A 14,199-nucleotide genomic window follows, 5' to 3' on the forward strand; every position below is an offset into this window, starting at 1 on the left:
TTGTAGCTATAATGTTTTTAGCATTGCACTTTTTTATTCATGGCATGTATTGAAAGTTATAAAATCATGCCACAAAAATGATTTTTAGGTAATTTAACTAGTTTACTTTTTAAAAACAACTTAATTTTGCTTTGGTTGGAGAATGTTTCTAATTAAATCCTTTCCATGAACGTTTTGCAGAAAATAAACATCACATACAACTTAGCATTTTAACCATTTGAAAGTGTGCAGTTCAGTGGCTTTCTAAATTCTGAAGATGTTCTCTGTAAGACAGTCAAGTAAAAGCCTTGTGTGATTAGAAATTGTTCATATTATTTATTTATTTATTTATTTATTTTTTGCTTTTTTGGGCCTGCGGCATATGGAGGTTCCCAGGCTAGGGGTGGAATCGGAGCTGTAGCTGCTGGCCTACGCCACATCAACGTTGGATATGAGCCACGTCTGAGACCTACACCACAGCTCACAGCAACACCAAATCCTTAACCCACTGAGTGAAGCCAGGGATTGAACCCACAACCTCATGGATACTAGTCAAGCTTGTTACTGCTGAGTCACGAGGGGAACTCCCTGTTTATATTTTTTAAATGAAGGATCTCTCCTCCTTCCAATTTCTTCCTCTTTCCTTTTCATGGCACTAAATCAAGAAATCAAGATAGAATAATGTTCGCCTATTTTAGCATAGAAGTAAGTGAATAAGATGACACCCTCTTTTCTTCTTTTAAATAATTTACATAGTCACTTCTTACTTTTCCCCAACATTTGATGTAATTTTTTTTTTTTTTTTTGGCTTTTTTAGGGCAGCGCCTGCACCATATGGAAGTTCCCAGGCTAGGGGTTGAGTCAGAGCTGCAACTGCTGGCCACAGTAATGCCGAATCCTTAACCCACTGAGTGAGGCCAGGGTTCAAACCCAGGTCCTCATGGATGCTAGTCAGGTTCATTTCTGCTGAACCACGATGTAAATTCCTGATTTAACTCCTGAATAGGATTTATCTGTTATTAATGCTAGAAAGCATAAAGATGGATATCCAAAAAGTTATTAATAAGAGTTTCCAGACCTCTACAGTCAACTGTCTCTTTCGAAAAGGTTTTGTGAATTAACTCCTAGGTTAGTTTTGCTTTATTCTTTCTCACTTTGGGTTATAACCAGATCATATACTTATTTTTTTTTCTCTAAAAATTAAATGCCAGTTTCACTTTTATATCTTCATATAATCTCAGTCGTAGTATGCTTGCTGTGCACTTGAATATCTCTTAAAATAGAATTGCGAAAATCATTCAGATCAATTTTCAGATGCAGTTTTGTATTCCTCATTGTCTAGAAATACCAGTGTCAGTGTGAACATAACACCTGCGGCGACAGCTGCAACAGATGTTGTCCTGGGTACCACCAGCAGCCCTGGAGGCCAGGAACCATTTCTTCTGGTAACAAGTGTGAAGGTACGTCCATTAAGAATTGCAAGAATGTAAAGCTTCCCCTGCTTCATATGCTGAAGTTTGCAGTGACTTATTATTTGTAATTAGTAAACAAAGGTTTTCTTAGTCAAGCCATTCCCAAAGCTGCAGACTACCTTACAGTCTGGACAGTGAGACTTAAATGTATCATTATGAAATTGCTCTTTCTCTAGGGTTCTCCTTTCCATATATTCATTTATTTTGATTAATTTGGATTTAAATTTTAAATAGGCAGTATATTTATAAGATTTCAGTACCTACAATATATAAAGTATATAGTGAAAAGCATTACTTCTATCCTATCTCCCGCCTTCCCACTTTTTTTATTTCCTAGTAGGTTCTTCCTGAAGTGTTTGTGCACGTAAAGCATATATTAACACATTCTGACAGCCTGCACAGTTCATACACAGAACCCAACGTGCTCCGTGTAACATTCTATGCATTGCTTTTATTTTTAACAATATATCTTCAAGAAAAATCTTTCCATATGAACACTGTGCAATGCTGTTTCACAAACAGTCGAACTAAACTCCATTATGTGGATGGAACATAATCAAAACATGAATATTTTACGTGTTACCAGGCTTTTGTTAACACAAGCAAAGGTGCAATAATTCACCCTTGCTCCTGACAAGAGAGCAGGTACTTCTGCAATCTAGGATCCCAGAAGACAGCTTGGTGGGTCACATGGGCACACACTTAAAATTCGAATAGCTATTCCCCCATGCCTCTATAAGACTGCTTGTGGTCTGCTACGATGACTTCTATAATTTTAATTTAATTTATAGTCATCAAAACTCACTTAGGGAAGGAAGGCTCTTCTTTATCTAGGCCATAGTATATCTATATTAATTGAGATGGTAAAACTTTCCACTAGAATGCAATTGCCACAATAAAGCCAAAGACTGTTACTATGATGAAAATGTGGCAAATCAGAAGAGGAGTCTGAATACTGCCGGGCAGTTCCAAGGAGGCGGAGTTTGCATCGACTGCCTGCAGAACACCATGGGCATCAACTGTGAAACCTGCATCGATGGGTATTACAGACCACATGGGGTAAGAGCGTCCCTCTGCTGCGGCTCAACTTCCCATCCTCCGAAGGTGGCCAAGAGAACCACTCAGCCACGTGTCGACCTCAGTATTAGACACCTCCTTCATTTTGTAGCATCTCATCTACATTCCTATAATACGCTGTGGGTGTCCTTTACATATCCATTTCCTGCTCTGTCTGTCCTGTTTTCTTGCTCAGAGTAGGATGTTCATTCATTGCTACTTAACTAGAATGGGGACCCCCTAGTCCTGTCATTTGAGAGTTTTGTGAAACTAACTCTCCATGTGCAGAGTCAGCCAATAACCAAAGCAGCTGGATCTTGCCCATAGGAAGTGCCCAGTCCTCAGGTGACTTGCCATGTGTAGCTGTCACAGGAATCCCATGATGGCCAGGTCCCAGGAGATCCTTCTCTATGGCTCTGAGAGACAGCAGAGGGAGGGGCCAGGTCACAGTGATAACAGAAAGGGGTGCCAACTGCTGTCACCACCAAAAGGATATTTGGAGTTTTCTGGCTTGACCTGCACCCCCTGGCTACACAATGTCATCGTGATGGTCACATTTAACTTCAAAAGTCAATATCTGGTCATGGGTATTACGGTTGATGTCAACAGCGATACTGCCGTTATTTCTATAAGATAATCCAGGGCAACCTCTGCCTTCCAGGTGTCTCCTAGTGAAGACAACCCTTGTCACCCTTGTGACTGTGACCCTCTGGGGTCCCTGAGTTCCGTATGTATTAAGGATGACCATCATTCCGACTTACACGGAGGTGAGTACTTGATTCACTGTTGTGCTTGTCGTGAATGGTTTGTGTGTGTGTGTGTGGAAGGTTTGTGCCAGGTGAGACTAGTACCGTTGTGTGGCAATTTGGTGATAGGATTTTCTACTGATTCCTTTGCTCGCCAAATATTTATTGAGTGCCTACTATGTGTCAGGCAGTTTTCTAGGACTTGGAAACATACACTATCACAAGATGACCAAGGTCCCTGCTCATAGGCAGACCCTATAGGAACAGGCTCATGTGCCATCATGTAAAGCCAGGTAGGGATTAAACAGGATTTGGAACCGTGATGGGAGGGAGGTAGGGGGTGGAGATGGCAGTGCTGGGGTGATGAAATGACATTTGAGAGGTTAATTGAGCATTGGATGGCAGAGGAAAGGAGGCCCTGTTTCAAGTCAGATGTGGAACAGTAAATAGCAGTGGCTCCCTTTAGCTCTTAGAAGACACTCAGAGGCTTCAGCATGTGTCATCTCACAAAGCAAGCACGTCCTCCGGTTGGCTTTGTAAATGTCAGTGTTCTTTCCATTTCAAAAACCGGCACCTGCACTTGCAAAGACCAGTGCCTCCTGAGCAGGTTGCATCTGTTCAGGGACCTCTGTGACCCCCTGCAACACTCCATCCCCAGCAGTTAAAGGGACACGGGCTGGCAGGGAAGGGTGTGCTAACTACAGACCCGCTGGCAAGGTGGAAGGTCAGTGACAGGATGGAATCGACTCTGACACGCCACTCGTGGTGTTGATGATGATGACTGCTCCCCTGATTCACTTAAAACTATATCTCATTGTAACTTTCAATCATAGCAAATAAAAAATGATTTTGCCCACTTTATAGGCAAGGAAACTAGTCCAGAGCACTTCAGAAACTTGGCCAATGGTTACACGTCCAGAAGGTTTCAAAGCTGGCATTAAAAGCAGACAGTGTTCGTAGCCCTCCACCATTTGCTTCTGTGCTTTAAAGAAAAAAAAAAGGCTTTCTTTTATAATATGATTGTCACACAGTATAGCCATTTAAAATGTACACAGTGACTTCATTGTTATCCGGCATATTCATGGATACGATGCTCACCACAATCTAATATTGGTTCTTTTTCACCACCCCATAAAGAAAACCCATCTCCATTCACAGTCATGGCCTCTTTTCCTCCCTTCCTCCCACCCCCGCCCTAATCTACCACTAGTCACTAATCTGCTTCCAACCACAGGTCTACTTTCTCTCTGGAGATTTGCTTTTTCTGGACTTTTCATTTAGATGGAACCATACAACATGGGGTCTTTGTGACTGGCTTCTCTTACTGACCATGATGTTTTCAAGGTTCATCCACACAGCAGCCTGTGTCAGTATTTCCATCCTTTTTATCACTGAATAATACTCCATTGTATGCATATTTAATGTGTCCATTCATCAGTTGATGAGTAGTTGGGTCGTTTTGACTTTGTGGCTATGGTGAATAATGCTGCTGCAGACCTTCATGGACAAAGGTGGGGGGGCGGATGTCTCCATGATTCCTGGCTAAATACTTGGGAGTGATATTTCTGGATCTTATCATGACTCTGTCCCTAGCATTTTGAAGAAGTACCACATGGCTCTCCGGAGCTGCTGCACCATTTTGCATTCTGCCAGCCTCTGTTCTTTCCATCTCTCATTTCTTTCTCTAAACCAGGGATTGTCAAACTATGGTCTCTGGGCCCTATTCTGCCACCACCGTTTTGTAAATAAAGTTTTGTTAGAACAGAGCTATGCCCATCTGTTTATATAGTATCTGGGACTGCTTTCAAGCAATAACGGCAGGGTCGAATAGTGGCAGCAGAGATGCTATCCAAAAAGCCTAAACTATTTACTTTGGCCCTTTTCAGAAATAGCTGGCCGACCCCTGCTTTGCAACTCTCTTACCTTCCTGTTGAGTCGTTGCCATTTGTCTTGGCAGGGAAGTGGCCAGGTCAGTGTCCGTGCAGGGAAGGTTACGCGGGAGAAAAATGTGACCGCTGCCAATTTGGCTATAAGGGTTACCCCAGTTGTGTCCCGTGCGACTGTAATCCAGCAGGCAGCATGAATGAGGAGCCCTGCTCAGAGGCTTGTCTCTGTAAGGTACGTGTGGGGGTTCAACCGTCCCTGAGTTTCCTTTGCGGTTTCTTGAAAACGGAAGGCATCCCATTGGCTCAGATGATTGGTTCCGGAGCAAAGCATCCAGGTTTAACCAGAACTATCCCTCCCCCAGCGTCTTCCTGAGAAGCATGACTTGATGTCACAGCAAACTGACCACAGAATATGTCCTTGGACTTTTTTGTTTTATGCTGCCCCGCAGCTCGTGGTGTCAAGATACATAAGGGGCTCCCAGGCCAGGGATCAGCTCTGAGCTACAATTGCAGCCTACGTGGTAATGCTGGATCCTGAACCCACTGTGCTGGGCTGGGACAGAACCCGAGTCCCAGTACTCCAGAGACCCCACTGTGCCACAACAGAACTCCTGTCCTTGCACTCAGATGGGTACCTGGTTTCTTTTGGGGGTCCTCCTGGGCGATGGCCAGATGTTCCAGAGGATTTCTGTGACTTCCTGGATGAAACCAAATACTGCATTTCTTAGGCCTTGGCTATTGCCTCTTCTGTGACATCCTTTTTCAGCTTTATGTTGAGAGGAAAACCAGGTAAATACTAAATTTCTAAGGACATTAGTTAAAGGCAGATAGATGACTTTGGATTTCTCTTTTAAAGGAATGAACAGTGATAAGAAATACATTAATCTGCTGCCCAGGAAGTGCTTTTGCTCTCTAATATAATAACCATCTCCCCCAGTAACTCAGCATATTTCTAGTTGTTGCCTCATGCTCATTCCTGTGCAAGCAGAGTCTCAAGATGTTTCACGTGACGGAAAATAATCTTGTGTGTTTATTAAGACAAACTAATTACATAGTCTGCTTTGGATTTTAAAATACTTGAAAGCTCAGCAAACATAGAAGATTTAAATCAAAGTAAAACAAAAAAGCCAACGGAACAGAAAAATCCAAGCTCTAGGATCCCTAGCCTCAATCTCGACGACAAAATCAAACGAGCAGTGTTTCCAAGTATCTGGAAATCTTGACACCACAAGGCTTCACATTGATCTGGAGCATCTTCTTACTTACTTGGGTCTGTCGATGGCCAGGCAGCTTTCATGTTAAAGTCATGTAAATGTCATTTTATCCTGTGTCTCCCTGTTGGCTTCAAAAGTGAATCTTTTACTCCAATTGCAGGAAAATGTTGAGGGGAAACACTGTGATCGCTGTAAGCCGGGCTTCTATAACTTGGACCAAAGAAATCCCCAGGGCTGCTCCGAGTGCTTCTGCTTTGGCGTTTCGGACGTTTGTGACAGCCTCTCCTGGCCCGTCAGTCAGGTGAAGGCACCTTCCAGGAGAGCAGGGATTTAATAAGTGTGCCAGGTCGGATGAGCTCTGGCGGAGCTGTGTTGGGAAACAATGAGTGGATCCGCAGCACGGATCAAAGGCTGCCCGCTACCAAAGTGTCTCTAAGGTTTCTTCCTAGATCACGTCTTGGTCCCCACATACATTTCTCTAGCAAAGCCGTAGGCTACTATGGTCCTGTAGGATGCATCGTGTTTAAATTTCCTCTATGGGGAAGGGCATGGAGATCTCACCCCACCAGCCCTACACCAGTCTCAGGAAGCACAGCAGGACGTGTGGACCTGCAGGATTTTCTAGCTCAAAGAAGCTGGCTAAAGGATGAGAACAGCAGCAGGTGGCCTGGGGATTTTGAAGGCAGGCAGGGAACCCCAGTTCTTTGGGGAGCAGAGAGTTCTGGGGGAAGAGTTCAAGGGTGGGTGATAAAGGAGGACCGGCGGGGGGGGGGGGCAGTGTGATGGCTGGAGGATACACCTCTTCCCTGACCCTTCCTCCCCTCCCTTCTCCCTGGTGGTGGTGGGGGGTTCCGATCAGTACTTAAGAATGGGAATCTGGGAATCTGCTCCTATGAGAGCTCCTCTTCCCCCTACATAGATGGCAGTGTGGGATCTGGAGGTCATTTTATACACTTTTCGACATTTGGCTAAAAAGCAGGGGACAACAAGGAAGGAGAAGCCACAGTGAGCCTTAGACATTTTATTCAACGCATTTGTTGAGTTCTTTGTTGTTTCTTTTAAGCCTGTCTATTTGCTGATCATTGATCTGGGTTTGGTGGCTATTATGACTCATTCCCAAGTTCTCTGGGTCCTTTGACGAGGGGAAGGGCCACCTGTATCAACCCCATCCTGGCCAAGCTCTCTGGACCCACCCTTCGGACCCCACCCCTTCTGGCCCTGCTCCATCATCTTAGAGATACCAGGGCTGGGCTGGGTGAAACCAAAGGTGACTTCTATTTCACATGCGAAAATTCTTGGATCTTTTTTAAAGGTGAAGGATATGTCTGGGTGGCTGACCACCGACCTGGTCAGTTCCCATCAGATCCCATCTCAGCAGGACTCGCTAGGCGGGCGTCACCGGATCAGCATCAACAACACAGCCGTGGCACAGAGGCTGACTTCCACATATTACTGGGCAGCCCCGGAGGCCTACCTGGGCAACAAGGTACGTCCGTCTCGGGCAAAACTCTCAGAACACGTGAAGAAGAACCTCTCTTGGCTTTTCAAGTAGTCTCACTGGTCTCTTGAGTTTTGGGGTGACTATTATAAAGTGTTTACTTACATCTGACCCCCCACAGTCTTTTCATCCTTCTTTGACTTAATGACATCATTAAAATATGGACTTGGTTCTTCCTGGCCCCCTTCCTCCCCTGACAAACTTTCTGCTTTGTTCTGGGTTCCTGGGTCCTTGGGTCTTTGTGATATATCTGTCACATCCCTGCTCAGTGTAGCTGTGTACCTGTCTTACCTGACATAGAGAACAGCCTGGGAGGTCGTGCAGGTGACCTCTGCCCCATCCCCAGCTTCCTTACCGTGACCATTGTTCATCTGAAGTTCACATTTAAGAACAGATAGAATCCTTCACATTTTAACAAAACACTGAATGGTGATTCTACCAAGTGGCAAGTTGGGGGATAGGATTTAACCTTTGCCCTTCAATGCCACGGTCCCACCCCCTCCTCACCAGATACGCAGCCTCTCTCTGGATCCTGATTGATCCGATTCAGTGGAATCTCTGTCAGTAACGGTAGGTCCCTGCTCACCTTCACCATACCTTTGGTTTGTTTTAAACTAATGGTATAAGTAGTTACTGTAGGTCTTTTACCTAGGTAAATGGTTAAGTTGATGTTATATTTTAGTTTTATAGCTTGTTCTGCATATGTTTACATATCAAATACTTTCATTTTTGCAAATTGCTTTTCCCGATAGATTACAGTCTTAGAAGAGGTTTTCTATTTAGAACATGATCTTGCTAAAAATCATTAGTTTTGTTTGGTATTTTTTTTGTGTGTTGAGATAACCGCTCTGATTTTATGGTGCAAAGATTGCTTTCTGATTATTGTAGGACACCCAGCAGAAAGAAAATCTCTATTTTCCGTTATTATTATTATTATTTTTCTCTTTAGAGCCGCGCCTGTGGCATAGAGAAGTTCCCAGGCTAGAGGTCAAATAGAAGCCGCAGCTGGGACCTTCCCCACAGCACAGCAATGCTAGATCCTTAATGCAGTGAGTGAGGCCAGGGATCAAACCTGCATCCTCATGGACACTGTGTCGGTTCTTAACCGCTGAGCCACAATGAGAATGCCTTGTTTTATTGTTGTTTCTTTTTAGGGCTGCACGCGTGACATAGCTCTTTTCCTTTCAAGGGTCTCTGATCAGGAAGAAAAACTTTAGACCTTGCTCAGACTGACCAACCATGTTCCTGTCACCCCCTGCAAGCAGGAAAACAGAACCAAATGTGGGGATTGAAGCCATGGGTCAAACTCCCCACCACCTGAAGTGCTTAGGTCAATTCTGTTGTGGGCCTGGGAAAGTTCCTAGTAATTTACCCCGGGGTCTCTAGGAAGGAGCACTTTTTTTTCCATGCATAAATACAATATGATATTGTATTTTGTCATATCGATTAAACAGAATATTCATATAAGGTTCTTCCTTTCCACTGCCTTTTCCGTGACATCTTTACTTACTGTGGCCTCCGGGACACCTTGCACCTAGTTGTTTCCAGTGCAACTGTCTCCTCTTACCCTCCCCTCGGTGCTCACTGTCCCTTAAACATTCCAGCTGATGGCGTTCGGCGGATTCCTGAAGTACACGGTGTCCTACGAAGTCCCCATGGAGACGGTGGGTGGTGACCTCCTGTCCCACGCCGACGTCATCATTAAGGTGACTGCTTTCCTGTGTCTTTGCTGGAGCCGAGGGCTTCGTGGGGCAGCAGTTTTATGACTGAAAGCAGCTGAGCGAGGCTGTGGGAACACAGAGCTCATGGCCTGGTGGCCGTTGAGCAATGCTTTGTGTCTTCTGAACAAAGCTGAGACTGGAAAGTTCCAGAACTGCCTCAGGGCAGCATGTATAGCTCTTCCCTTGACCCTGTAGCTGCCCCCCCCCCCTTTTTTCACATTTTAAAGGGAGAGAGTGTTTCCTTGACATTGGAGCTTCCCTTTTGGCCCCTTGGGTCCCTCCCCGCTCCAGCCACATCTGCCCCACATGAATGATCAGGTAGCAACTGGGGCTGTTGGGGGCAGAAGACACGTTGCCATTTCTGTCCCTGTTCCTGTACAGAAACACCCAGCAAAGCCTTGGCCTTTGCTGTGTAAATGAAGCTTCATAAAGCAGCTATCCTTCAATTAAAAAAAAAAAAAAGATTAGGGGTGTCAGACTGTGTGCTTTGAGGAAGACTGGGCTAGTGCACGACAATTTTGCTTCTTTTCTGCGATCCCAGCAAAAGCACAGTCTCTACACTCATTATTGGAATCCCTTTGAGAATATGGAGAAACATCTTTTCTCCGATGGTTCTGGACCAAGGGCTGCAGCCCTCGTTAATGTGTTTGCCCCGAAACCTGCACACAAATGGAAAAGCCTTGTGGCTGAAGACGAAATTGGCTTCTGTTTTTTGACCATGAAATTGAATAATGAATCTGTTCCTCCTGTTTTTAAATGCTAGGGAAATGGACTCACTTTAAGCACGCAGGCCGAGGGCCTGTCGTTGCAGCCTTATGAAGAATACCTGAACGTGGTGAGACTTGTGCCGGAGAACTTCCGAGATTTTAATAGTAAAAAGGAGGTAGATCGTGACCGGCTCATGACCGTCCTTGCCAACGTGACACATCTCTTGATCAGAGCCAACTACAATTCTGCAAAGATGGCTCTTTACAGGTGCGTCCTTAGAAGGAGAGGAAACTTATGTTGAGGACACATCGGTCTTGAGATATTATTGTATATTTTAAGCGCAATATTCTTTACTTGATTGTTTGAAGAACATAGCTAATGGAACTGTCTTTTATGTCATTTTATTTTTAAACTTTTAAAATTAAAAAAAGTTTTATAGTTGACTTACAATGTTGTATTAGTTTCAGGGGTACAGCAAAATGAGTCAGTTATACATATGCATATATCCATTCTTTTTCAGATTCTTTTCCCTTGTCGGTTATTACAGAATATTGAGTAGCTTTCCTTGTGCTATGTAGTAGGGCCTTGTTAGTTATCTATTTTTATATATAGTAGTTATATATGTTAATCCCAAACTCCTAATTTATCCCGCCTCAGCCTTTCCCCTTTGGTAACCATCAGTTTTGATTTCGAAATCGGTGCGTCTGTTTCTGTTTTGTAAATAAGTTCGTGGAACTGTCTGTCTTGAAATTATTTTTTTATTCCTTCAATTTTAGCAAAAACCTAGGAACAGTTGTCCACGACATACATGTCTAGCAGCAGAGGGACCTGACCTCAGGATCAGAAACTTTCAGGGTGCTTTTCTGAGAAACGCCCAAGAAGGGGATGGTTGTTAACGGTGTTGCATCTGGGTTCCACTGTCCCTACGTTAACAGTCTTGGACTCTCACAGACTATTTAAGTGCAAGAGCCCAGCCAGCCTCATTTTGTTAGTTCAAGAAAGTCACTTTCTGGCAGGGCCAGGCTAAGCATGCACACTGGACGCGGCTAACGCAAGCCCAGAGCTGCCTGTTCAGAGGCAGTCTCTCTGCACTAGACATAGTTCAGCTGAGTGGATTCCTCCTTCTCAAGTTCACTCCTCAGAACAGGCCCCACAGAGGCTTCCCGGATGTGTGTGGGCAGCAGCCTGTCTTTATACCAAGTGACAACGGTGTTTCCAGGGAATGATGACAGCTCCCAGCAAGTGGACTGTTGTGAAAATCTTTAGTTCCTTATGAAAATCACATTGCCATTTGGTCAGAATTAAGTCTTTTGTGGGGGAATTTGTCTTCTTCGAGGAGTAAAGGGCCGTGTGCAAGGGTGCGAGTTAGGTAATGGCCCTTCCGTCTGCAGGTTGGGGTCTGTCTCTCTGGACACAGCCAGCCCGAATGCCATTGACCTGGCCCTGGCCACCCAGGTGGAGCACTGCGAGTGTCCCCAAGGCTATGCAGGCATCTCCTGTGAGGTAAGGGTGCCCCCCCTCAGCTTCCCATCTTCCTTTCTCTTTCCTGGGGTGGGGAGGGGGAAACGCATTGAAAGTGTTGTCATGATACTTGTTTGAATGTTAACTTTGGTGTTTCTGAACTTAAGACTTTGGGGGCTAAAGGGATGTTGGAAGCCCACATTGTTTAAAGAAATCCAATTCCTCTGTGGTACCTGGGAATCCCCTGAGTAGGTGTCACTCTCATGCTTAGGCAACAGGATTGCAATCCCTGTGCCATATTTTGCTTTTCTAAGGATTGACCTTGACTGTGTTTGAACATTTACCAGTTCCAACATGCAAGAAAAACACTTTGCAGAGTTCCCATTGTGGCGCAGTGGCTAACGAATCCGACTAGTAACTATGAGGTTGTGGGTTCGATCTCTGGCCTCACTCAGTGGATTAAGGATCTGGCATTGGCGTGAGCTGTGGTGTAGGTTGCAGATACAGCTCAGATCCTGCATTGCTGTGGTTCTGGTGTAGGCTGGCAGCTACAGCTCCAATTAGACCCCTAGCCTGGGAACGTCCACATGCCATGGGTACAGCCCTAGAAAAGGCAAAAAGACCAAAAAAAAGCAAAAAAAAACAAAAAAACAAAAACACTTTGCAAGTGTGTTTTTTGTTCAGTTCAGTTTAGTTTAGTTTATGGAAGTTCTTGGGCCAGGGATCGCACCTGTGCCACAGTTTGCAAGTGTTTTTTTTATCAGAAGTCATTCTTTAGTCAAACTCTTACCTAGAAGCTGACTCGAAGGATCAGGCAGCTCTTGGTTAGGAAAGGAATTTGGGGAAGCATGAAATTTGCAGCCCAGACCCCCAGGCAGCTGCCTGCTCAATGCCCATCTGTAGACAAGCCTCCTGTCCCTGGAATGGCCTGGCTTCCAGGAAGAGTTAGGGGACTTTCCCAAGGTCAGTGTGAATGAAGGCATTATGCATTATTAGTATAATGAAATGCTTTTTAAGAATTCTTACAACAATAAAAACCAAATCCACCCTTCCCCCTCTCCCCCCCCCAACCTCCTCCCACGCCCCAAGGGAGCGTGCCAGCCTCCCTGTGAATCCTCCCAGGGTCTGCAGTCTGGACACGTTTCGTGTCTGCTGTCACTTCCTGGGACGCCGTGGACACAGGTCGTGGAGGTGTGCAATCTGGCCTTGGATCACAGTGCTGGCCCAGGGGGCTGTGGTTAATGCTCTCTGTTCCGGATTCCAGGTCTCTCATGTAGAGAGCCCATTTATCAGAGTTGTCACCATGATGGTGTGAATTACAGTGTCTGGGGTGGTTCCCTGCCCCTGAAGGCCCACGTTGCCTGCCCAGCTCCTAACTCCCAGAAGGCTCACCTGTAATACTTGCTCAGTTAAACCCGATGTAGATTGACCCAGACCTGCATTTAACCCATGGATGGCAGCATTTAAGAAATTTTCAGCAGAAGAAAAAGAAAGTTGAGAGAGGCCAGTCCTCTTGATTGAAACACCGGTTAAATGGCTGTTACATGATTTTAAGAGTGATGCAGTGGAGAACCGCTGTAACGTACGCTGGCTCACTGCGTGACCATGAAGATTTTGTGTGCATGTTTTTACCTTTAAAAAGATACAAGGAAATGGACTATGGTGATGGTTACACAACTCAGTAAGTTTACTCAAAAAAAAATCATTGTGGCTCAGCAGGTGAAGTACCTGACATGGTGTCTCTGAAGATATGGGTCCAATCCCTGGCCTGGCTTAGTGGGTTAAGGATCTGGCTTTGCCACAAGCTGTAGCGTAGGTCGTAGATGCGGCTCGGATCCTGCATTGCTGCAGCTCCGATTCGACCCCTAGCCCGGGAGCTTTCATATGATGCGGATTTAGCCGTAAAAGAAAAAAAAAAAATCATTGAGTCTGTGCTTCATATGGGTGCATTTTATGGCATGTTTGAAGGAAAAAAATCTGTTTCTATTCATGGACAATTGAGCAGTTTCTTGGGAAGAAGATGATCTTCGTTATGCGTTCAGTTGCCTTCACCCACACAGTCACCTGTCCTTGTTTTGCAGTCCTGTCTCCCTGGCTATTACCGCGTGGACGGAATACTCTTTGGAGGAATCTGTCAGCCCTGCGAATGCCATGGCCATGCAGCTGAGTGTGACATTCACGGCGTTTGCTTTGTGAGTCAAGACCTCCCCCTACCCCCACCCTGAAGCCCTTGCTGTGCAGAGATGATTTTTTTAAAAAAAATGCGTCCTCCCCAGGGAACCTCCCTGCCCTTGTAGACCGCTTAAGGAAATCTGCAGATGCAAGTTCAAGTTATAAAATATTTCCTGCTTTTTTTTCCTCCTTTTTTTTTTGAAGAAAAGTGTCTTTGGTCAGAGTCAAAAAGGGAAATGGAATTTCAATGCTGGCTTTTTATTAGAACATAAGCAATGAGTTACCT

The 14,199-nt window shown here is 45.0% G+C and overlaps 1 protein-coding gene across 1 annotated transcript in view; it reads left to right on the forward strand.

Annotated features, from left to right (window-relative positions):
• The window catches only part of LAMA1 (laminin subunit alpha 1), a 135,615-nt gene that overhangs the window by 48,731 nt on the left and 72,685 nt on the right, over positions 1 to 14,199 (forward strand). The window contains 10 exon segments of the mRNA XM_021096069.1: positions 1,322 to 1,439; positions 2,332 to 2,510; positions 3,169 to 3,274; positions 5,211 to 5,371; positions 6,514 to 6,654; positions 7,666 to 7,839; positions 9,456 to 9,557; positions 10,336 to 10,547; positions 11,672 to 11,783; positions 13,823 to 13,933. Coding sequence (XP_020951728.1) covers positions 1,322 to 1,439; positions 2,332 to 2,510; positions 3,169 to 3,274; positions 5,211 to 5,371; positions 6,514 to 6,654; positions 7,666 to 7,839; positions 9,456 to 9,557; positions 10,336 to 10,547; positions 11,672 to 11,783; positions 13,823 to 13,933 — 1,416 coding nt within the window.

Source organism: Sus scrofa, chromosome 6 (assembly GCF_000003025.6).
Source record: "Sus scrofa isolate TJ Tabasco breed Duroc chromosome 6, Sscrofa11.1, whole genome shotgun sequence".
NCBI classification, from domain to species: domain Eukaryota; kingdom Metazoa; phylum Chordata; class Mammalia; order Artiodactyla; family Suidae; genus Sus; species Sus scrofa.